Raw genomic sequence first — 26437 nt, 5'->3', positions numbered from 1 at the left:
TTCTTGACCAGATGGTTTTGAACTCACAATTTTTTCTGGTCCTTCCAAATTGATATTCCTGTTTAAGACAGAGAAATGGAATGCACATACACATAAACACACATACAGAAACATAAACACATACACACACACATTCACCACTTGTCCCTCTCCTCTTTTCCTACATAGCAAAGTGTGACCAAAATTCAGAAAGTGTTTTTGTCTTTTCAATACATGTTTAATTTTAACCTTTCCACTTATTAATATCAAACAGTTTTGGTAGAGTTATTGGAAAAAGTGAAAATAAATATCTTACACTTAAAAAACCTTCTTAATGTTCTTTTCTTTGTATATATATATATATATATATCTTATTTCAAGAAGCATTTTTCTACTTTAGTTTGCAAGAATGCATTTAATTCAAAAAGGCCTTTTTCTCCAAATCATATTTGTCCTATCTGCTGAAAAATACACTCCATTCTACAGTTAAGGATTCATTCTTTTGACTCAAGCTTTCTTCCTTTTTCTTCTTTTGATGTCTTAATTAGTGGATGCTTTTTAGCCAGAGTTCTGAGATATTTTGGAGATGTTTTTCCCTGATATTATTATTGTTGTTATCAAGGAAGTTCTCCCCCAGTTCTCCCATGTTTCTATTAAACTGTCATACGCCTCATTTTTATGGTACAATAAAATTCTATTACATTCATATACTACAATTTGTTTAGCCATTTCCCAATTGATGGAGGCCTATTTAGTTTTCATTTCTTTGCTACTAGAAAAAGAACTTTAAATATCTTGGTATATGTGAGCCTTTTCCCTAATAGTTGTGCCATGAGTTCAAGGGGGATATACAATTTGTTGACTTTTTAGGTATAGTTGCAAATTGTTTTCAAGTAGTTAATGCCTTTTGGTTTATTGAACACTATAATACTATGTTCAATTGCTTCTAGGTTTTTTTTTTAACCTAACATTTTCCATTGATGAAATATTCTATTATTTAATCAGTACTAAAGTATTTTGATGATAACTGCATTGTAGTATAGTTTGAGATCTGATACTACTAAGTTTTCTTCACTCCTACCTTTTATTTTTCATTCTTTCCTTCAGGTTTTTTGACCTTTTGTTTCTATAGATGAATTTTTCTATTTTTTTTAGATCTTGATGGTTTATTTGGCATTTTACTAGATTAGTTCACTAAGTTGTAATTAATGTAAGATGTATAATGTTTATTATTTTGGCATAGCCCAACCATGAGGTTTCCCAGGTTAAGGAAAAATAGACTTTGAAAGATAACCCATTATGTCCAAATAGTTATCTGTACTTTTGTGTAAATTGGTTTTTCAGATCCTTTCCTGAGAACAAATTTTGGTGGGGAAAGGGAAGAAAGAATAGAACACTGAGTAGAAAGACAGAGGGAGGATGGATGAATTAGTACTGGATGGCATGAAGTTTAAGCAGCATGGTTCAGAGCACCAAAAGAAAATGTTCATAGTTTTTCTAGGTGCAACTCTACTTACCTGAATGAATTAATGAACAACTACTTATTTGAATCTATCATGTTTGTATGGAGAGTAAGTTTCATGTTTGTTTTATCATGGATGGATAGTGGGCATTGAAGTCAGGAAGACTTGGGTTCTATTTCTGCCCCCAACAGCTGCTGCCTGGCTGATGCTGGTCAAAGTATTTAATTCTCAGCTCTCCAGGCAACTAACTGTCTAACACTATAAGTTGTGAAGCAGGAGTGGGGGCAGTTTCTTATCTGAAGGTGCCTACTAGAGGAAATCACAGTTCTGTTACAAAAATGTGACTAATGGACTATGCTGAGCCACCTGGGAGAAAAAGGAAACCGTTGATGAAATAGCTTAATCTTTTAGGGAATATTTGAAATAAATTTACCTGAAGAGGCAAAAATCAAGTGCTGCAATGTGTATAGTACAGAGAAATGCTGTGAAAAAAAATTAGGAAAATAGGATACCTTTGAGGTCTGGGGCAATATGAGAAGGCTTCATAATGTTCCCAGAGTCATTTATATTTAGATGTGGAAATGGGCATTGAGATCATGCAGACTGGTCCCACATCCACAAAAGACTTAGACCCAGGGAGGTAAACTTACTTCCCTAAGGTTACACATGTACTAAATGTCAAGGCTAGGATTTGAAACTAGGTTGTCTTTCTCAGAACCCATGTGGCATGGCCGTGAACTAGATCTTTTTTTTTTTTTTTTTAGTGAGGCAACTGGGGTTAAGTGACTTGCCCAGGGTCACACAGCTAGTAAGTGTTAAGTGTCTGAGGCCGGATTTGAACTCAGGTACTCCTGACTCCAGGGCCGGTTCTCTATCCACTGCACCATCTAGCTGCCCCCGTGAACTAGATCTTGAAGGATAGGTAGAACAACTAGAGGGATTATCTTAGATACTGAGGACTACCTAGCAACATTAATTCCATATTGTCTCTCCTTTCTCAGTGTCTTGTTACAATCTTGACTACAATGACTTGATATATTGAACTCTATAGTATCACCATATAATGAAGTAGGAAAAAAAACAAAACATAAAATAGTTTGCTTCTAGATGACTGATGACTGAATTGAAAGGTACTATGAGTCATAGGACTAAAGACCAAGTGATCTTAATCATATGAGAAGTGTCTAGAATCGTTAAAAATACTCAAGTTGAGTGTCTTCTTCTTTTGGAGGGGGTGGAGCAAGAATCACCTTTTATCATTTGTCACATACAACTATTTCTTCAAATCATGATTCAAAATAAAGTATCTTTTCAAATCTCTTTTCTTTAGGATGATTAACTTGGAGATAGAATCAATATTAATATTTAATACAGTATGACTTCCCTTATTAATTTCCATGATGCCTCCTCTTCACTGAATCACTTGTTGGCATTAGTATCATTAGACATAGAGGTTTGTGGCCAAATTCAATAAAACAAATACACACAAAAATGTTTCAAAGCCAAGATGGGGACAAATCAAGAACTGCAATTTAAAGAAGCTGTCTGTCTATAAATATATTAGAAGAAATTATTTCATGTCGTTTGGTATATTGGAATGGACATAAGATTTGTAGTCAGGAGATATGAGTTTAAATACTCTCTTTGCCACCTGCTGTACAAACTGAGACAAATGGTTCCACTTCTCTGTGTCTCATCAAGTGATCTCTGTGGTAGCTTTTTACTTTAAATTTTATAATTTAATAAGTAATTGAAATGATACCCAACATGCTATAGTCCAAAAGATCTGGTTTCAATGCTGACTGACACAGAGTGGCTGGTGACCCTGGACAAAACATATAGGCCCACAGTGTCCAAGGAAACCCTCTCAGGCTATAAATTGAAATGAAAGTTCTAATCAGCATCAGTAGGGAGAGTTTTCTTAATTGTAGTTCCTAATGCCAATGAAATCACAGATTTCCCATCTGGTTCTATGGGGAATTAAAATAGCAAGCAAATAGATGATGCTTCAATGGGACTATTGGCACCATGAATGTTATGCCTTTGGGGATCAACCATGGGTTAGAGCTGCTGTATTCTTTTATTTTTTTATTTTTTTATTTTTGGCAGGGCAATGAGGGTTAAGTGACTTGCCCAAGGTCAAACAGCTAGTAATTGTCAAGTATCTGAGGCCGGATTTGAACTCGGGTCCTCCTGAATCCAGGGCCTGTGCTCTATCCACTGTGCCACCTAGCTGCCCCACTGAGCTGCTGTATTCTTAATATTTTCTTGGCCACTACAGATGACCAGTAAATTTCCCCTATGATCCCTAAGGACTCACTGTTTCTTCCATCTGAAAATCTATGAAGAAATCAAACTTACATAAATAATATATTATGTAACTCTTTTAAACCATTAAAATCTGCTAACAGTTACACAGAGGTGGCCCTGGTTTCTCAAAGTCTGTACCAGTAAAATGCAAAATTTGGTAGGACCTATTATCCATCTAGGTCTCTCCATCCTCACAGGCTTAGTCTAAGTTTAGAGAAGCTCATTACCAGAGTTGCCACAGGGTGATCACCACAGTTGATCTTTTATATAGCCATGTAGAGACTATAGACACTATTATTTACCAAAGTAAATGAACTATTTAAATTTTTAAAATTATTTTTAAAAATAAGATTTTGAGATAGTAAGAGCAAAAATGAAAACATCCATTTGTTTTCCTATTTGCCATGACCAATTTTGTTCACTAATCCTTTCTCCCTCCTACCTCCCACTCATCTGACAAGGGAATGGAACAGTATAAAGTAGGGAGAGAGGAGAAGTGCTACAGAGAAACTTGTTCCCTTTGAGAAGTAGGGAATTGGAATTAAAGTTGCAGAAAGAATAATTAGAATATAGCAAACCCTTATTTTTAAATGATACTCTTATGTTCTATGAGAAGGTAATGGTTTTCGAGTATTACACAATTTCTAGAGAGTGAACTAGCCCACTCTTCTGTTCAGTTCTGGGCTGAGTTCATTGTCTGTATTGGCACAGGGACAGAGCACCATAGGTCTAGAAGACCTCAGTTCAAATCTAGCCTTAGACAAATACTAGAAGTGTGACCCTGGGTAAGTCATTTAACTTCTATTTGCCTCAGTTTCCTCATCTGTAAAATGGGGTTAATAACACGCATTGAATTTGCAGTCTGGTAAAAACTGATATTTTTAAGACAAACCGATGTCTTTATGTTTTGTATATACTGTTACATCATTGGTACAAGTTGACTCTATACAATGTAAGCTCTGTGAGGATAGCAGTTGTTTGACTTTTGTCTTTCTTTGTATTTCTCTGTATTTATCGCAATTGCTGACATGTGATAGGTACTAAATAAATGATTGTTGATTAACTGATTGAAAATAATTCAAGGAACTGAAAACTTTTACTTTTTGATCAGAGAGCTCCAACAGATTCTGGGGTAATTGAAATGCCCTCCCAGTACTATATCAGGCTTGTGTGTTGTTTGTGAGTTCTTCCCTGAATTCCTCAGTTGCATATTCCAGTGACATATTCCCTTTTGGGGTTCCCCCCCAGCTTATCTTTACCCAAATGCTCTCCTCATATTTCTCACTTTTCCTCACAGAATTTGTTTATGGAAATGGGAATTGGTGCTTACCCTCCAACTCAATTGAATTAATCACTGAAAAAAAAAAAGAAACATGTAACAGAACTAATGAGGTGTTAATATGTTAAACTGTGTGTGTGTGTGGGAGGATTCTGTCTTGTTATATCTTTTTTTGTTTTGTTTTGTTTTGTTTTGTTTTTTAGTGAGGCAGTTGGGGTTAAGTGACTTGCCCAGGGTCACACAGCTAGTAAGTGTTAAGTGTCTGAGGCCGGATTTGAACTCAGGTACTCCTGACTCCAGGGCCGGTGCTCTATCCACTGCGCCACCTAGCTGCCCCTGTCTTGTTATATATTGATGAAATGTGAAGGTGTTCTTCTTGATACAATTAGAAGGGCAGCTACCCACTGACTAGCTAAATAACAACTGTGTGCCTTTTGACCTTCAAAAAGCCAAGTTTACTTTCTAGAGAGATTCTTTGTGAGAAGGTAAAACATTTGGGAATGCAGGGTTTTTTGGGGAAGAAAAAGGAGATTTCATCTTCCACCCTCCCCCTTCCACCATGGCATCTTGTGGCAGAGCCACTGACTCAGTGGGAGATACTGGATCCAGTAAAAAGTAGAGACATTTATGCACATGTGTGAGCATCGGTGTGTGTGTGTGCACCCATGTGCACGCGCGCGCACACACACACACACACACACACACACACACACACAGAAGGAAAACAAAACTGCTTCCAGGTCGGTGATCTATGGCAACAGAAAAGAGAATCAACTTTGGATTCAAGAAGAAAAATAGCCATGTCAGTTTAGAGTCAAGCTGTTAAGTGAAATAGCTAGGTATCCTAGCTGAGCAAACTGGATGGAAGAAGCTTTACCCAATGGGGATTATTTTCAGGATGCCACAAGAAAAGAAAGTAGTTCGGATCCCTGAAATATCAGAGACATAAGTTGCCTTGACCATGTGTTCTACATAGGGAACTCACTATTAGTGTGATCTAAATTCCTATCCACTCCCCATAGTGATTCTATGAATATTTTTGGGATAGTGAATCCCAACATTATGGAGGGGAAAGTTTCATAGCACCTGGCTACAGATAGTAAATTATTAAGAAATGCTTATTGACTAACTAAATGTCTTTGCTTTGAAATAAATTTGGCTGTTGGCTGACTTTAAAGGTAAGCAAACCTGTGGGAGCTCATGAAATATAGTTTTAGGAATGTCCAATATCACCAGTGAATACTCATCTCACTATGGACCCTAAATACTAACCAACAAGTGCTAAGTTGTGGGTGTCCCAGAGGAGGAGCTACATTCACATGTGTCTATCTTCTTAATGTATAGCACTCTCTCTATTCCCCCAATCTTTATCCTTTATCTTTTGAATAAGCTGTGCCCTTCTAGAGTCAGCATGAAGTCATGATTCTCATCCCACCATGTTTTCAGGATAGCTATCATGTCAATTTTGCCTCCCTGCATTGGCATTGCTAGTTCATCTTGCTCTATGGGCACACAGGAGTTCTGGGCTTGACTGAGTAGTCCTCAAAGCAAGACACAACAGCTTCTGCTATCAATTTGTACTATGCCTCCTGTCCCACCTCCCTTCTTATGATAGTCCTCTCACAGGTGTTTGTAGTAATCAGCAGTCTGCTTCCCATACTTGTTGGCTTCTATGCCCAACCAAAGGCAAAAATTACATTCTGAAGCATGAGGAGGGAAATCTAGCTTACTTCTTGGAAGAAAATACCCTCCTATAAATAATTTCATTTCTCAGAGATTCATTTTCTTCATTTTTAAAATAGAGAAAACACTAGCCCTTATCCTTAGCTAACAGGGTCATTGTAGAGCTCAAATAAGATCAATAATATGAAGTACACTATAAGTATAATTCAAACACTCAGATAGGAAATTTCATTCATCTGAACATTCCTTTCAGGGATGCAGATTGAAATTCATTCGTCTAACTCTTGTAACTGTACTAACTTAAGTTCACTACCAGATGGCTCCTCGTTTTCCTCAAGTCTCTATCCTTGCTTTCTCTTGACTTTGTGAGTGTCCACCAGTAAAGCATTTTATGTCCCCATTTCATCCCTCACTCCTGGTACTTTATCAAACCATTTTCTATTACAATTGGACATTTCCTTGGTGGTATCTTTTACCTATGTTCTTCAAAGCGAATATGACATGTTAAATAAATGTGAGGGATTTTATTTCTTATCTGAATAGAAAGAAATAGATGAGCAATGCCTTTGATTTTTTGTTTACAAATTTGAAAGATAACTTTCATTTTTTTAAAGGAATAGGGATTCTTTTTTTTGTGTGAGGCAGTTGGGGTTAAGTGACTTGCCCAGGGTCACACAGTTAGTAAATGTCAAGTGTCTGAAGCTGGATTTGAATTCAGGTGCTCCTGAATCCAGGGCCAGTACTTTATCCACTATGCCACCTAGCTGCCCCAATAACTTTCATTTTTAAAGGAACTGGCATTGGGTGAAATCTCTCTAATGACATTTTTCTGAAGAAAATGGAAAAGTGTGGGATGAATGATGCAACAGTTTGGTAGATTCAAAACTGGTTGAATGCCTATAACTAAGTTGTATTAATTGAAGTGTAGATGTCATCCTGGAAGGAGAGTTCTCTAATGTAGCAAGTACCCCAGAGATTTCCACTTAGTTCTGTGCTATCCTCATATTTTTAAGCATAGAAGGCACATTTCTTAAATTGCAATGACAAAACCCTGGGATGGATAGCTAAAACATTGAGTAGCAGAACCAAGATTCCAAAAGACATTGATAGGCCACAATAATGGGCTAAATGTAAAAAGATTTAGTGTAGTAGTAATAATTATCAAGTCTTACAAAAGTTAAAAATCAGCTTTATAATTAGAATAATGAGAGGTATATTTAGGCAAATCTATGTGAAAAATATCTAAGGATTTTAGAGAAATTCAAATTTAGGATCAATCAAGGATACGGTCCATGGTGGCTAAAAAAGCTAATAAAATATTTGGTAGTATTAAAAGAAGAATAGTGTCCAAATGACTATATTTTGAGCAAATCTGGAACATTACATTTAATTCTTTCCACCACATTTTAGGAAGGAAAATTAGTAAGCTGTGTCTTGTCCAGAGAATAACCATGACATTGCCACAAAAATTCTAAGAAAAAAGGATGTTTACTCTGGAGCAAGAAGACTTGAAGAGGGTACAGGAGCTGCCCTGAGAAGAGGGATTAGGCTTGTTTTCTTTCCATTTTCATAGCTAAAGGAATAGTGGATGGAAGTTACAGACCTGTAGTCTTCTTGAAAAGGGAAAATTTACAAAAAAAACACAACTTTCCAATAATTTGAACTGCCCAAATGTTAAATAGATTACCACATGAAATGGTGCATTCCTAATTAATAGAAGTCTTCAGGAAGAGGCTTCATAATCACTTTCACCTAAGTCATGTGAGTAAATAGAGCAATGGACTGGGAGCAGAGAAGACCACTACTTAAATTTTACCTCAGATACTTACAAGCTAAATGACCCTAAATAAATCATTTAATCTGTCTCTGTCTCTGTCTCTGTCTCTCTCTGTCTCTCTCCCCCTCTCTCCCTTTTTCCCCCTCTCTCCCCCTCTCTTCCTCCCTCTCATGTGTAAAAAGAGATAATAATCATATTATCTACCTCACAAGGTTCTGGTGAGGGTCAAATGAGGTAACATGTAAAATGCTTATGATCCAAAACAGTTTCAAAGAACTCATGATAGAAAATGTTTTCAACATCCAGAAAAAAAAACCGTAGATTATGAATGTAGATTGAACCTTACTGTTTCTACTTTTGGACTATTATTTCCCTCTTCTTTTTTGAGGTTTTTCGCTTGTGCTCCAATTCTTCTTTCACAAGATGACTAATGTAGACATGATTGTACATATACAACCTATGTCAGGCTGCTTTCTGTCTTGGGGAGGAGGAAGGGAAGGGAGAATGGGAGAAAAATTTGGAACTAAAAATCTTGTGAAAACAAATATTGAAAACTATCCTTATATGCAACTGGAAAATAATAAAATACTTTAAAAAAACACGTAAAGTGCTTTGTAAATTTTGAAGCACTATATGGATGCTATCTGTCATTATATGGAGGTGGAGGGTGGGGGGAAGCTCTCTTCAGGTTAGACCAGATAATGTTTGAGGTTCATTCTAAGAGATTTTATGTTTCCTGTGCATTGAATTTGATAGGAATCCATTTTCTTTCATAGTATTTTCAAAGATATCCCAAAGATTGCATTTTGTGACTCAATTTTATATTAAAATAATTGCATTTTTATGTAATTGTGGGGTTTTGGATTTAGGCACCTGGTCAAATTATATAATGCCAGCTAAAGGGGAGATATAATTTGATTAAGAGAACTTTGCTTCCCAAGGATGTAATATTCTCATCAGATTATTCATGTTGGTAACAAATCTGTTTGCCTGAAGCATGTCTTTGCTAAGGAGAGTTGACAGATTTTGGCCACCAGAGTCCCTCACTTTATCTAATGCCTCTTGCTTGTACTCTCCATGTTAACACTAATATGCTATTACTTATATCCATTTTAAAATGTCATTACATAAAAGAATGTTTTTCAGTAATTTAAAAAAATTCTTTGAGGATACCAAATTTAGATGTGAATTTCTAACAAGGTGAATGTATTTCTTCCAGGTATTCAAAGCAATGAATATTCCACAAATCAGAAACCCTTCTCTGCCTCTTCCAGAAGATATGCCTAAAGCTTATTCTGCAAAGATTGCTCTTCTTGGTGCTGGGCCCGCAAGTATAAGCTGTGCCTCCTTCTTGGCTCGATTAGGCTACTGTGACATCACTATATTTGAAAAACAAGAATATGTGGGTGGCTTAAGGTAATGACTACATGCATTTTATGTTTATAGTGTAAGAAATGATGGAGTCAAACAATGTGAATAGAGTTGGTTCATGTTCCTATAGAAACTACAGGCTTACAGATGGTATTTTTAAATTTGCATATTGCAAGCTCTCAAACTTTGTATAAATTAGTTTTCACTTAAATTTTGTACTTGGCTGCAAGTTAGATTATTTAAAATTTCCTGTGGCTTGTTCCCTAAATGCAAGGTTTACTCCTGATAAAAATTTTTGATTGGACAAAGGCACAAGTAAAAAAGCAGTGTTGCTGATTGTTGAAGAACATACATATCAGAAATAGGAAACCCTAGCTTTAGAAATTATTAAAATTTTACTTTATCTGTATTTATTTATCTGTGTATATGTTGTTTTTCTTTACCAAAATATAAGCAACCAGAGAAAAGGAAGGAGCTGCTTGTTTTTGTGTTACCAGTTTCTGAAACAATATATTGCATTTTTTGTGGGTCAGAACTTGAAAATTTGTGGCTCGGGACCTGAAATTTAGTATAGGGAGCTCTCTGCTGAGGGACAAAATTTTCTGCAATGTGTAACCTTAGAATGTTGCCTGGGACACCAAGAGGTTCAATATCATGCATAGACTCACACTTCCAGTATGTGTGAGAAGAGGTACTGGAAACTAAACCTTCTTGACTTCAAGGTCAACTCTTTATCCACTTTGCCACATTGTCTCTCTTTGAACTTGATGCATATTGGTGCTTAATTCATGTTTTTTGTAGGGCATATTTTAGTGACTTAAAAAGTATCCCTCATGCTGCCCTTTTTAGTTTGAGGTTTCTTAAATCACTTATGACAGGCAAAAAAAGATTCAAATTTAGGAACTGAGATATTATAACAGAATAGGGAGAAAAAAAAAAGGATTTGTAATCCAGAGACCGGAGGTCTGATTCTGATTGACACAGTGTCTTCTCATGTATTCACTTTGTAGCCTTGGGCAAGTCACTTAACCTTCCTGTCTCAATTTTCTCATTTGTAAGGTGAATGTTTTGGATATCTAAGTTCTCTTTCAGATCTAAATTTATGCTTCTAAAATATTTAAACTGTCAGAGCCTCAGTTTCCTCCTCTGTAAAATAGTGATAATATTCTACTTAACCTACCAGAATTGTTGAGTAGGGCTATGAAACCTTAAAGCACTATACAAACACAAACTACTTACCTAGAAATAATTTGTCCCAGTTTATGTTTTTGCAATATCTACCTCCTAACACTTCATCAGTCCACATGATCATTGTAAAACAGTTGTTTCAGTTATTTTGGGGGGTTTTATCTATCCATAGTCCCACCATAATCTGTAGAACTAGCCAAAATGATATGCCCAGCAAAATGAATTTTTAAAATGTTGATGTAAAATAACATGATATATAAAAAGTAGATAATAATCAGAGGAAACTATTAGATAATCACCATTATTCTCAGTAATTAACAATCAGCTTCTCAAATTTTTCCTTATATTTGTATTACAATGAAACTGGAAATTTATAAATTAAAAAATATAGATACTAGTGTCATCTTCTGCAGTGTATTCTGGGCAGTCATCAGTACCATAATATTTTTAAATTGTGGTTCTTACTGTACTTTATTTTTGAGTTGTAAATTTCATATATTTAATGATCAAACAGAATAAATTTAATCATACTGTGACTGTCATTTTTGCTTATGTTTTCCAAGTCTGCTGGCAACTCCTAATGCATGTTAATATGTTTTAGCTTTTAGAGAACAGCTAAATAAGAATATGTTCAAAACTAACATCAATGATCATGAATACCAAAAAAAAGTATTTTACTGAGATTTAAATCATCAAATATTGAGTGGACTACTTTGAGGACATGACTACTTGTCAAGTGATGCTTATTGTATTGTACTATTGGCATTATCCTATATTCTGTATTTTTCCAAACCTCAATCCCAAATGATTGAGCATCACATATTCCATGGAGGCATATTTGTTCATTTACGGAAGTAACAGACCCATCACATGATTTTGCTGAAAGGGAATGAGGCACTTTATTTAAGTAAAAGTTTAGCACAGATTTATTCATTTAAAAGAAAAAATCCATAATCTCTTAGAAACACATGCTGTAAACGAAGCATTTGTAAACTTTTTTCAATTATACAAATGAGTGAATATCTAAAGTCCTAATTTAAACAACATAAACTTTATCCTTGCCTATTTATTGACCATCCACAAAGACTCTTGCCCCTATGTGGCATTCATAATTCTCTCTTTAAGAGAAAAAATATGTATAGCTTCAAAATGGGCATAATTCCAAAAAAATTGTAATGGGAGTATTTACATAGAAAATTTTTCCTAAATAGCTTTCCCTTTTATTTTAAATCAGGTCATAGAAATTAGTTTTGTTTTCTGTTACTTATTTTCCTTAAGTCTATGCCTTTACATAAAATTATATTGTTGTCATTTTTATTCTAATGATAATTTTTCACCCAGGTTAGAAACCAAACATATCTTTTTCTACTTTTTTTTCCTTCTAGTTGTTTTTATGAAAGAATCCAATGGCTCATAATTATGTGAACTTTATAGATGACTCGTTTTAGTCTAGCCTCACAACAAAGGAATGAAAAGAAGCTGGTGGTTAATGCAAAATTTTTAACATAGAATTTAGCCATCATTGCTGCCACAATTTCCTTGTTAATTTATGTTCTCACTTATACAGTTGATTCTTATTCTCTAGTCTCTTCAAACCAAAGTGCCTAAAAAGATTAAATTAGCTTTGTATTTGAAATCAATTGCCTCAAAGATGTGATGTCAGGTTTTATCTTTCTATCTCCTCTGAATCTGAACAGATTCTCCCTTCCCAAGTGAATAAGTATTATGGCCAGTTTTAAAAGAGTTGCCAAAGTTGCTGAAAAAGATCATTGCCTTAATGTCAATGCTATACCCAACCCATCAGATAATCAGTGGTCTTTCTTTACTCCTGTTTCTTTTTTCCCAAGATGAGTTTAAAAGGGCTAAATGAACTTTAGGGTATTAACAAAAATAGTTAACACTAATGAAAATATATCAGGTGAGTTTTCTATACATATACATATTCCTTTCAAATGGCAAAAATAAATATAGAAATAAAAAGCAGCTTTAAAATTACATAATATATCAGTGTCGTCAATTGTCCTGATATTGTTCATGTTGTTAGAACTCATGTCCTAACTCGTTCACTCTAGCTACTCTTTTTTTTTCACTTTGGTTTTATATAAAGTAAATTGTGTTACTAGTTGTAGCAGTGACAATTATAATTATATACTCTGAATTCTTAGTTATCAGCATGAAAAATTTTTTCCCCAAAAAATTAACATAAGCAAACCTATTGCAAAGTATCCACACTATGTTTGGAAAATAAAATGGCCTGTGGAATCAATGTTATTTAACTTAAAAGGCAACCTTTGTAATGTAGAGAGCATGACGGGGTTGGATTTTATTCCTAACTGATACTTTTTAGCTGTTTGAGCTATCGCATCATATGTCACTTAAATGTACTATCTCAATTTCCTTAACTATAAAAGAGAATTTTAGCATTTTACTGCCAATCTAGAAATTATGATATGAAGAAAATATAAAGGAAAATATGACTATGTAAAGATAAACTATTATTAATAATAAAGAGAATTATGTAGAAATATAGGCTGGTATAAATCATATATTAGTATTTTTAAAATTACCACCCCTCTGCCATAGAGAAAGGAGTTATGGGGACAACGGTAGGAAATCCCTTTCAACAAAATTTATTTGTCAAAGGAGCACAGAAAGATGGAAAAAGACTAATTTTCATTAACCTAAACCAAAGCCTCTTTAAGCCTTTTCCAAGCAATTATATCAACAGATTAAATGTTCCTTATAGTAGAGGATGATATAACAATCTTTCAAAGATATACAAACTCTCCGTTGTGTCTTAGCACTCATCATTAACCCAGTAAAGTGATCCTATTTAGAAATCAAATTTCTCTGGATTCTTGTTAGTACATGGAGCAATACTTTATAAATGAGGACAACAAAAAAATGAGGTGAATGAGCAAATGCTTCTAAGTACACTTATCAAGCCAGGAAATTGCTTTCCAAATGCAACTGCTCAAGTCTGTTGAAACCAGAAGGAATAAAGAAAAAAAGAATCCTATGTTTACATCATGAAAGGAACTCCCCAAACAACAAAATCTCTCATAAATTCCATAAACAAAATGCAGAGCTTCCATGTGAAAGAAAAATATACTTAAGTTAGCCGAAAGGAAAGATTTCAAGGGAACCACAGAATCAAACAAAACCTGGCAGTGACTAGTAAAACTGAGAGAAAATTATAGAATATGATACCCCCAGAAAGTAAGAGATAAAGGCTTACAAGTAAAAATAACTTATCCTATTAGACTGGGTGTTATCATATAGGGAAAAATATTTTAGTGGGTTAAGGGACTTTCACGTATTTTTAATGAAAATACCGGAGCTGAGTTGAAACTTTGAAATGCAAACACAGCATTCGGGAGAAACCTAGAAAGGTAAATATGTTTGAGAGATCAGAAGGAACTTTTTAGTTGCATTAGCAATTCCTTGGTCTGTTCTTTTTCTTTTGGGTTGATGAAAGATTTTAGCAACATAAATTTTCTCCTGTGGACTGCTTTGATAGAATTCCAAAAGTTTTGGTATAAGATCTCATTGCTGTCATCCTCTTTTATGAAATTATCTTTTTTTCTGTTATTTGTTCTTAAAATGCTTTCATTCCAAATAAGAAAAAGAGACAAATGTCCTTTCTGAATCCTTATGATATCAAGGGTCACAGAAGGAATTTAAGATGACAGGATAATTTAGGGTCATTTAGTTATAGTTTGGTGGTCTTATGAAAGGAAATAAGAGAGAAGAAAAGTTGAATATTTTAGGGAAGACATGAGGAAGAAGGGGATGGAATTTACTATTTATCATATTCAGTGTACATAAGACAAGTATACAAAATGGAAACAGGAATGAAGGAGGAGTCATGTGAATGTCAATCTAATCTGAATTTTATGAAGAAAAGTTCTCATACAAACACAGATTTGGAGGTAGTAATATGTTAAATTCAATAAGAAAAAATGGGGCAAGGTAAGTTTTACAAAAGGAAAGGCAGTTTTAAGGGGAGCAGGTTTGGAAGGTGAAGATTACTAGCAAAACACATTGCCTTGATGGTTTTTTACACATGTTGGACTATCTTCTGTATCAAGAGGTAGAAAAAGAGAAGAAGAAATATAATGGAATACTATGGTGGGACATATTTAATTCACAATTGTTTCCATAAATATGGTGAACCTCCTTATGCAAAGAAGGAGAAAAGTAGACTCTAACAAGATGTTGTTTATAAGAAACTTAAAACATAAAGATTCACATAAAACTAAATGTGAGCCTGGTAGAGAATTAGTAAAGCTTCTGGTATACTCAGAAAAACAAAAGTAACAAATGTGATCTCAGAAAAGGAAACAATAAGCATAGCCAAGGGCAAAAGAAATAAATAGGAAAATTGTGCTATATTTGGAGGCACCATAGACAATCAATTATATATATGTATATTTATATACATATATATAATTGATTGTCTATGGTGCCTGTATACACACATACATATACATATATACACACTATAAATAGCATTATATGAAGATGCATATTTGTATTACTATACAAATATGCTATATATAATTTGGGGCAGTTAGGTGGTACAATGTATAGAGAAGGTTCTGGAATAAGGAGAACTTGAGTCCAAATGTGGCCTCAGATACTTATTAGCTCTGTGATCCTGGGCAAGTCATTTAATCCTGGTTCCTCATCTGTAAAATGAGCTGGAGAAGGAAATAGCAAACCATTCTAGTATGTATGACAAGAAAATCCAAAATGGGGTCACAAAAAGTCAGACATCTGAAAAAATCACACAACAAAAATATATTATTTATGTATAGTTCATTGATATATAGTATATTTGAAATAATATATAGTATAATAGACTACATATACAAATATTATCTATTATCTATAAATATTGTATATATTGTTAACAAAAGACCCCCAAGTCCATAAAGGGATCCGAAATAAAACAGTCTGATCACAGATTACAAAGCTGTATTGTCTGAGAAAAGGTTTGCAAGGGAGAGAAGATCCTACTAGAGAGCAGAGAGGGAGAGACAATTCTCAGCTGCTCAAAGAGGAGTGGAAAAAAAAAAAGATGAGATAATATTGTTTCTAGAGGCTTTTGGGTGGGAATCAGGGTTAAAGAATACAGATGTAGACACAATAGACAAGATGTTTAGAAAGTCCCAAGCAAGGTTTTGAGTCTGCAGCTGCAGCTCAAGGTTGCCCTTGAAGTGTTTGGCTTCTAACAGTCAAAGGCATCTCCAAATCTGGCTAGAGTTTGTTCACAAAGGATCACTGGTATGTGAAGCAGCTCTGAGCCTCAGAAATCCTTGTAATTGGCTGGTTGTGTTACTCCATTGTCCTGCTTCCCTGTGAAGAAGGGAAATTATAACATATAGTATGGTCATTACAGAGCCCATTTTATCAATATATTGTATACACATGCATATATTATATGTGTACTATATTATATTCATATTATATATGTATGTATATTACATACTTAATGCCATAGCATCTAAATATTTAAAGCATGTGTTAATGAATTAAATAAGAAAAGAGAGATATAAAAATATATGACAATCTTTTTATATCCCACCATTCAAATCTAGATATAGTTGACAAAAATATAATAAAGAATGAAATTAAGGACCTGAATGGAACTTTTAGGTCAGCTGTTTTTCCAGGGAGATATTTCACATTGCCCTCTATTTTTTCGTTCATTTGGATTTGCTTTATTGTATCTTGATTTCTCAAAAAGTCATTAGCTTCCATTTGCTCAATCCTAATTCTTAAACAATTATTTTCTTCAGAGAGTTTTCCATTTGTCTTTTCAAGCTGTTGACTTTTTTTTTCACGACTTTCCTGCATCACTCTCATTTCTCTTTCCATTTTTTTTCCTCTGCCTCTCTTAATTCACCTTCAAAGTCCTTTCTGAGTGCTTCTATGGCCTGAGATCAATTCATATTTTTCTTGGAAGCTTTAGATGTAGGAAATTTTACTTTGAATGGAACTTTTAAAAAGTTAAACATAATATAGCTCTGTGAATATTGGATGGAGAATCATCTTTGCATGACATTTTTACAAAAGTTGACCGTGTGCTAGAACATTAACTACCTTATAAACAAATACAAAAAATAATAATATTAAAATATTCTTTATTTACAAGGGAATAAAAATATAAACAATAAAGGTATTTGAAGAAACAAATTACTATTATCAAAAGTGAAAAAGGTAAATTCAGAGCAAATAAAATAGAAAACTATAAGAAACTAGGGCAACAAAATCAAAAACATATGGATGAAATTTACAAAAATATGAAATGCACAAATTAACAAGAAAAATGGAGAATTAAAAATAATTTCATAATGTAAATTTGACTAGTCATAAAGGACCTTTCAAAGTATTGTAATAGAACAAGTGGATTTTTAAGATAAATCCATAAAACATTGAAGGTAAAGTTATTCCACTATTATGTTAAACATTAGCAAAAAATTAAAAAAGGTCTCTTTCAAAGCTTCTTTATTGAAACAAATATAGTCTTGATAACTAAACCAGGAATAGCTAAATCAGAGAAATAAAACTATATCTCAATATCTCTAATGAATATTGATGCAAAAATGTTGAATAAAGTATTAGCAAAGAGACTATAGACACATATTACAAAGATTAAATATTTTGACAAGATTAAATTATTCTAGAAATGCAGTTAGTTCAATATTAGGAAAAATAAAGATAATCAATCATATTAATGACAAAAATCAGTCACATTATTACATTAATAGTTATAACAAAAACATTTTATAAAATGTGTTAAAACACCAAAAAGCTTTTGTGTAAATGGAACATTGTTAATATTTTAAATAATATTTCTCAAAAATGAAGAACAAGTTTTATATGTAATGGAAAAGCACAAGAGGTCTTTCCAATAAAATGTGGGGTAAAATAAGGATTTTCATTGTCAGTACTACTCTTCGATACCACTCTATTAATTCTTGCTATGGAAGACAAATAAAGAAATTGAGATAGTAAATATAAGCCAAAAGAAGAAAAAAAGAAAAGAAATGTATAACTTTTTTTAAATGATCTAATTGTGTAGAGAACCATAGAGATTTGGCTAAAATTAATTGAAATAATTTTCTTCACCGAAGTATTAAAATATAAAATAATCCCACACAAATCACCAAAGTTCCTGTATATTAACCAAGAAAACATAGCAAGAAGAAATAGAGAGAGAAAAAAATCACATTCAAAATAATTGCAAAATGTATAAAATATTTTGGAGTCCACAAAGAGGGATAATATCAATACAATTATAATACACTCCTTATATAAATAAAGATAATTTAAATAATAAGATATTAATTGCACGCATCAGACCTTGCCAATATAATAAAAAGTATATAATTATTATCTAATCATTAAATCATTTAAACCTTTGATACAGCTATACAATAAGTAGTCTAATATCTCCCAAGATCAAAGGAAACTGAAGCCCCAATTGATGTGTAGAAAACTATTCATTATTATTGTTATTATCTATTGTTATAACAACAAACAGCAACACCAGCAGCAACTAAAACCAAAACTATATTTGATGGGGTACCTATTAATTGTGGAATGACTGAAGAAATCAAAATATATTAATCTAACGTAATGTTAATGTAATGTATGAAATAATAAAAGTGACAAATCCAGAAAAACCTATAAGTACTTTATGAATTGACATAATGAACAAAAAAAGAACTATAAATAGGCAGTGTTATAATTTAACTACTCATCACAACAAGGACTATGACTCCAAAAGACTAAGGATGAAAATGGATTTCACCTCTTAATTGAGGGGTCATTAAACAGAAGTACAGAGTGAGAAGTCCATTTTCAAAAATGACTAATTTATGGACTTACTTGGTTTTATTATTCTTATTTATTAAGGATACTTTTTTTATTGTGGAGAGAAGACTTGGGAAAGGAAAACAGGATAGCAAAGCAATTCAAAAAAGGATAGTTTGGTTAAGAATTCACTACCTAGACATGATTGTTAAATACACTTGACTTAGTTCTCTTCTAGTTTGTATTAATGTTTCAATTAATTAATTTTATTAATGTGACTTGCAATATTCAGGTAATATAATTATTATGAGTTTATTATAGTATGTTGTTGATCCAAGCGTAAGATATTGGTCCAAACCTATTTTTTGCCAGAATCCTTTCTAGTTTTTACAATAATTCTAATGAAATCTGTAAATTTTATTTTATGTCCATTCTAACTTTTTCATGTTTCCATTAAAATTCTAGATTTTCATCTTTCCATATAAATTTTATTATTAAATTAACTAATTCTTTGTGTCTTGATTATTTAATTGGCATGACACAAAAACGACAAATTAATTTCAGTAGCATTTTCATTTGGTTATATTGTAACAGATAAGCCATGAACATTTTATATCTCTCTGGTTCTTTAAGTATTTGTTTAACATGTTTTGTAATTAGAGAGATAGAACATGCATGTATATGTGTGTATATATGCATATAATTGTATATATGTACATTTATGTGTGTGTATCTTGAGTGGACCTTAGTAGATTGGCTCCCATATATTTTATGCATTTGTAATTTCTTATTATTTTGAAGTATGCTTTTTGTTAATTCCTGCTTAATTTCATTATTCCTATATAAAAATTCTGTGAATTTTTCCGAGTTTATTTTATATATGGTACTGTAATTATAGATAGGAAGAAACTGAGGAAAAGGTTAAGTGACTTATTCAAGATTATATAACTGGTTAACAGCGTGGTTGCCATTTGTATAAAAGGAAATTTCATTAACTTTCTTATGATATTCATTTACTAAAAACTCATAATGAAAGTCCTGATTTTTTAGCTAGAGTAGATGAAATTTCTAAAGACATTTAAAAGTTACTTTGCCTTAACCTTATGCAAAGAAAACACTGTGCTATTAAAATGTTAGTACCATCCCCAAAGGCCTTGGGATTTTAGTGTAGGCAGGAAGTATTGATGTCAAATAGAATTACTTTATCATTGTGTTAACCTTTGGAGACATTTTGAAACTTTCATAATGGAAGATTAGTTCCTTTAAAAATTATTCTATAGACCTCATGCAACATAACTTGGAATTCTCTAAGCAGAGTAATAATGAAAAGTTAGGGGTTGGGTCAGTTAGGTGGCGCAGTGGATAGAGCACCAGCTCTGGAGTCAGGAAGACCTGAGTTCAAATCCTGCCTCAGACACTTAACACTTACTAGCTGTGTGACTCTATGCAAGTCACTTAACCCCAATTGCCTCACCAAAAAAAAAAAAAAAGTTAGGAGTTAGGATTTAAACAGAAAGGACAGAAATATTTATAGAAGATGATAGCCCTTTGATAACACATTTCCATTTTATAGGACCTTTTTTTTTGAGGAGACACATACTTCCAGATATCTAGGAATCTATCTATCTATCTATCTATCTATCTATCTATCTATCTATCTATCTATCTATCTATCTATCTCCATACCTATATCTTTATCAACCATTAGCTCTCCCTAACATTTGTTTCCAGCTGCTTACATCATTTTCTTCACATATCACTTTCCTCCTTATAACTGCTATAGGCCAGTGAAAGGCTTTGCTCTGTGAATACTAATTTGAACTGTCTTTGGCACTCATTAAATGATGTGAAAAATGCCCTTGTAAAACAGTAAATGCTCTAGAATAGGTCCTTAGGTCTTTAATGCTGATCGATAAAGACATTTTGTCATTTCTTTATGATTGGTAATTGTTTCACAAATTTTTCTTTATTCTAGCACAAGTGAAATCCCTCAGTTTCGGCTGCCATATGATGTTGTGAATTTTGAGATTGAGCTCATGAAGGACCTTGGAGTGAAGGTAATGAAAAAATATAACCTGTTTGTGTATAGCTAGAATGGAAAGGAGTGAGTGCTCGACTGAAGATTAACAGCAAAATGCCATACACATTTGTAAAGAACAATTAAAAGCTACACTAGGCAGCAGCAGAAAGATGCTCCCCCTTGCTTAGGGCATTTGTCTGTCTACTGTCTGAATGCCACTAGTCTGGAAAAGGGCAATCAATAGTTCTCATCTGGCATGCCTGCATGTGATTAATTGTCTGTAAGAAACAAATTCCTAAATTGCTTTAGGGGTTCAGTATAGCTAATGGAAGGGTTTGATTTCTTTAATCAAGTTTTGCAAGCAAATTGGGTTCTCCCTACTGCCCCCCGCAAAAGTCACATTTCACTTTTTGTTTTTTCTTTATTTTTTTGTAATCTGTTTCACAGAGACATTTTACTTATTACATGCTTAAAATTAGCATTGTAAATATGATAGTCCACCATCAACATAATCAGTAATTCAGTAACATAGAAAGCAACAGTTTAGAATGTTTTCTTTATTCAAACAAAAGACTTTGCTGTTTTATTAAAGATAGTAGAAAGAAGATGGAATATTATACTTTAAAAATAGAACTCCAGATGCCGCTATCCTTTTTAATCAATTAAGAATAATAATCTGTTGTTCTTTACTTGAACATATTGATATTTTTAATTCAAATATTTTAATTTTTCATAACAGATATAACACAATAGATTAATAAATAGTTTGATTTGCATAATGTATTCTGCAACTACATGTAGGAGGTGTTTGGGAAGATGAATAACAAAATACTCAACACCCTTGCATTTAGCATCATAAATTATTTCTAATATATGAGGAGAAAAGACAAAAACAATCTCTATTATCTTATATTTACTCTTTTATAAGTACTCTCCCTTGGAGAAGAAATAAAAATCTTAACTTTGACAAATAACTACTGAGTAATAATATTTGAAAAGCAAGGAAATGATAAAGTATACCATTCTTTTTGAAAAACCTTAATGCTAATAAATATAACTTTAAAAAGATCAATTATCTATTACTATTTGTTTTACCAAATATATCTTCAGAATATCTCTATACACTGAATTTACATACACATGCAATGCATACATATATGTGTGTGTATGTATACATAGATATGTCTGTATATATTTGTACATATAGATATATAGATTAGCTATTTGATAGAAATACTTATAGAAACTAAGAAAATTAAAATCGAAAGCATAACTAGAATGGGGAGATCTGAGTTTCATAATGAAATTTAGAAGGCTAACAGCACTGATTTGTCTTCAGTATCAGGAAAATATCTGATCTTAACATTCTATTACTAAGAATAATTAATTAAAGTAAGAAGCTACTCGATTGCCTGTTTCCTTCAACTCATGAAAATGTAAGAGGTAAACTCTTCCTCACTGGGGACCCAACCTATTATTTCCATATTCTGTTCACCCCTCCCAATTAGTTTTTTGACTGGATCTCCCAGGAATCTGTATATCTACCACCCACTACTTACCCAGGTGTATTAATTAGTAGTTATGACTGCTTAATATTAGCATGTTAGTCATTGCCAATTGAAATGAATAAAAATTTAACAGTTATCTAAAAATAGAGTTAATTGACTGGGGAAACACTAAAGTAATTGATATGTGACTATAAGGGAATATTATTGTTACATAAGAAAAAAAGAACATGAAGAATTTGGAGAAGGCTGGGGAAATATATGAACTGATTCAAAATGAAGTAAACAGAACCAGGAAAAGAATATACAGAATGACTCTTCTCAGTAATTTCAGTAGTGTCCAACTCTTCATAATCTCATTTGACATTTTCTTGGCAAAGATACTAGAGTAGTTTACCATTTCCTTCTCTAGCTCATTTTACAAATGAGGAAACCAAGGCAAAAAGGGTGAAGTGATTTGCCCAAGGTCACACAGCTAGTAAGTATCTGAGGTCAGATTTGAACTCAGAAAGATGAGTTTCTTTGACTCTCGACCCAGCACTCTATCCACTGTACCACCTAGCAGCCAGATACAGAATGACAAGGAAAAGAAAGAACAACAACAACAAAAAGAATAAGAAACAATAACAATGACAACTCAAAAACTGTAATTATCATGAGCAAGCTTGTTCCCAAAAGTTATAAGAAAATGAATTGACTTTTTTTTTTTAATAAATGGGCAACTTTGGTTATGGAACATTTTATATCGTTTTGCTGCTATTTTTTTCTCTCTCTAATATTTGTTGAAAGCGAAGAGCCTCTAAATAGTTAAATATTCAGGAATGAAAAAGGTGAAAATACAAATATTAATAAAACTTTAAAATTTTAAGTAAAAATTTTAAAACTTCTAAATTTAAAATAAAAATAAAATAAGAAATCAAAATAAGATAATTCCCCCAAATAATAGCATGAGTTAACAAGAAAATAACATCAAATTATACAATATATATGTGTATGTATACACATATATACATAAATACACACATAATTTCAACAATACATGTATAGCATAAAATGTGGTACATCTGTAATTATTATGGAGATGTGAATCTGTTCATGTGTAACAAGGAATTGAAACCCAAGATAAGTGAAGAGATGTTATGAGAGAACCTAGCTACTCTCAGTATATTTGAGTCTTCATCTAGGATGCTGAAAATTGACTGCTCTAAGGGATTTTTGAAAGATTATGAAGAATGAGAGGCTACTGCAGGGCTATAGGCTAGACTAATTTACTTCTTTCTTGGCACAATTCTAGAACTTTAGTGATAACTCAAATACTTGTTAAGTCTTTAGAAAGGATAGCAGTAATCACAAAAGACCACACAGCCTCATCAAAACTGGTCAAATTTGATTGACTTCATTTCCTTTTTATATAAAGTAGCTAGATTGATGGATGAGTAAAATAATTTAAATGTTTTAGATCAGGTATTCTTAAATTGCCTATGTTAGGAATTCTGGTGGTAGGGTGAAATGCAGAGACTAAAAGTTTGTAAAATCATAAAATGAAATATATAGACTCACAAAAAACACCTGTTGGAGTTATCATGAAAATCAAAAATTTTTTTAAGCCAGCTCATAGACTCCAGGTAAAGAATCCAGGTGTAGACATATAGTAGCATGTCAAAACCTTGGCATCCCATTTGAAAAAAAAAAGTTGGATAGATGAAGGTATATCTTGGATAAGATGAAGGTCCATTTAAATGAATTTTAAATTGTTGAATCACTGGATCTAATAATAGTCCTAAGTGGCTCAGTGTGTGTTAGGGATAATCTAGTTGTGTGCCTCAGAGGACAGCCCTCTTCTATTGTTTATTTTTTTTAAATCAATACTTTAATAAAGGCATAAAAGGTGTATTTTAAAAATTTGCTTAGAGGTGCCACAAAGATGAGAGGAATAGCTAATGTTTTGGATCATTGGGTTATCATCCAAAAATTTTTCAGTAAAGCTACAATTATAAAATTAAATTTAATAGTGAATAATGATAAATTCTTATACTTGGATCCAAAGAATTAACTTCACAAATGTGGGATGATGGAGGCATGGCTAGAAACTTATTCTGCTTTTTAAAAAAATTAAAAACTCTGAGTGTTTGATTATACTGCAAATTCAATTTGAGTCATAGTTCAATATGGCAACCTTAAGAGCTATATTAAGAATCCGCCAAACTGACATATATTCCTTATTGATTCTAGCCCTTTTCATCCTCTGTTTTGTTTTTCTCCCTATACCTGCACCAGACTTACCTCTCACCACCCCCTTCAAACAGTCTATCGAATCATTAATCTTCCTTCAAAGGTCAAAACAGATAGTACTTTCTATATTCTTTCTTGATTCCTCAATCAGAAATTTATGTTTTCTTTCTCAGATCTTTCATAGACATTTATACCTATGTTACACTCCTATTCAATTCAGCCTTGCATGTATATTCATTGATTATTATATAACTCTTGCTGAGGTGTTTGTTCCATGAAATCAAAAATCATATTTTAATTATTTTTGTATTTCTTTCTGTGCCTAGTCTGGTTCTTTGTATGCACCTAAATGCCTAAATCAGTTGTTATTTCTTTGGTGCTGGTGCTCCTCTTCAAAAGTAGAGATCACAGCCTGTCTATGAATGAAATATTCATCAAATGATGGTCAGCTTTGGGAATGAGCTTTTCAAAAGTTATCTGAGCTGGCCCTTGGATGACAGGCTTGAAAGACCTCTTATTAACTTGCACTATCTTTACATATAAAAAAATCACAGATTTTGGGAGTTGTTCATCTAGTCCAAAACATAAATTAAAGGAATTATCCATGACAACATAGTTAGAAAGTGATACATATTAGATATTTGTAAATCTCATAGGCTTGTATGGATTGTTGGATGGGTTAATGGATGAATGAATGACTTATTTGTTTTACTATAACCTTTTTTTCCCAATTATATAGGTATTTTCTTTCAATTTTCCCTCCTGCATAAAAGAAAAAGAGAAAAACAAAATCCTTATAATAAATAAACTCACTTAAGCAAAACAAATTCTCATATTGGGTAGATGCAAAAAGCTTTGTCTCATTCTGCATATTTTGTCCATTGACACTTTGTCCGGAGGTGGGTAGCATTCTTTGTCATTAGTCATTTGTTATCATCATTGATCATTGCATCAATCATAGTTCTTAAGCCTTTCAAAGTTCTTTTTGTAATGGTTTTATAGTATAAATTAATCTTCTAGTTCTCACTTTTCTCTGTATCAGTTCATTTAAATCATTCCAGTTTTCTTTGAACCTGGGTTTTAGAGATTCCAAACCCACCTTTTCCCCCCTCACTAAATTGGCTCTTGTGCATATGCATATTTCAGTAAGAGTGTATTGCTTATTCTATGCTATCATTAGACATGAGTGTACTTCTTTGGGCTTCAAATAATCATTATAAATATTAGTTTATAATTTGTGGTAATATTGCAAAGTTCATTAAATTCAAATAAGAAAAGGGGTTGTGTGAGTACTAGATCCTTGAGGAATAGAAACATGATATAATCTGAATTCATTGAGAAAGATAGAACAAAGATGAATAGACTTTGCTTTGTGAAATACTGAAGAAAAATATGTGCTGATGTTCAATATGTCAAATTGCAGCTTTTTAGGAACACCTGTGCTTTTTTTAAAGTAAAGACAACTTAGAGACAGTTGAAGAATTCTATAACCTGTTAGTTTGATGTAAAACTCCATACCACCCTATGTCTTCACTCCCTTTGCCTTGTTTTCCAACATACCTGGGAGCTTTTTCCAAAGCTGGAAGGGAAGGCCAGAGAGACTATGTTATCAGGACAGGGTCAAGTCTCAATGAATTAGAAGATTAGAAGAAGTGGAAAAGGAAACACTTTAAGATAAAAGCAACTTTGTTACCTATGGAACCAGTATTGGGGAGAGCACAGTGGGAGGGGTGAGTAGCTTTAGGGAAGGACTTTGGCAGGGTTTGGCTTGAGGACAATAGGAGGAAGGGATCAGACAATAGGGAA

The 26437-nt window shown here is 33.0% G+C and overlaps 1 protein-coding gene across 1 annotated transcript in view; it reads left to right on the top strand.

The window, feature by feature from the left end:
- The window catches only part of DPYD (dihydropyrimidine dehydrogenase), a 1058206-nt gene that overhangs the window by 312676 nt on the left and 719093 nt on the right, over positions 1-26437 (top strand). The window contains 2 exon segments of the mRNA XM_043962696.1: positions 9711-9907; positions 20850-20931. Coding sequence (XP_043818631.1) covers positions 9711-9907; positions 20850-20931 — 279 coding nt within the window.

This window comes from Dromiciops gliroides, chromosome 4, assembly GCF_019393635.1.
Source record: "Dromiciops gliroides isolate mDroGli1 chromosome 4, mDroGli1.pri, whole genome shotgun sequence".
Classification (NCBI taxonomy): Eukaryota; Metazoa; Chordata; class Mammalia; order Microbiotheria; family Microbiotheriidae; genus Dromiciops; species Dromiciops gliroides.
This window is presented reverse-complemented; position numbering and strand designations above follow the sequence as displayed.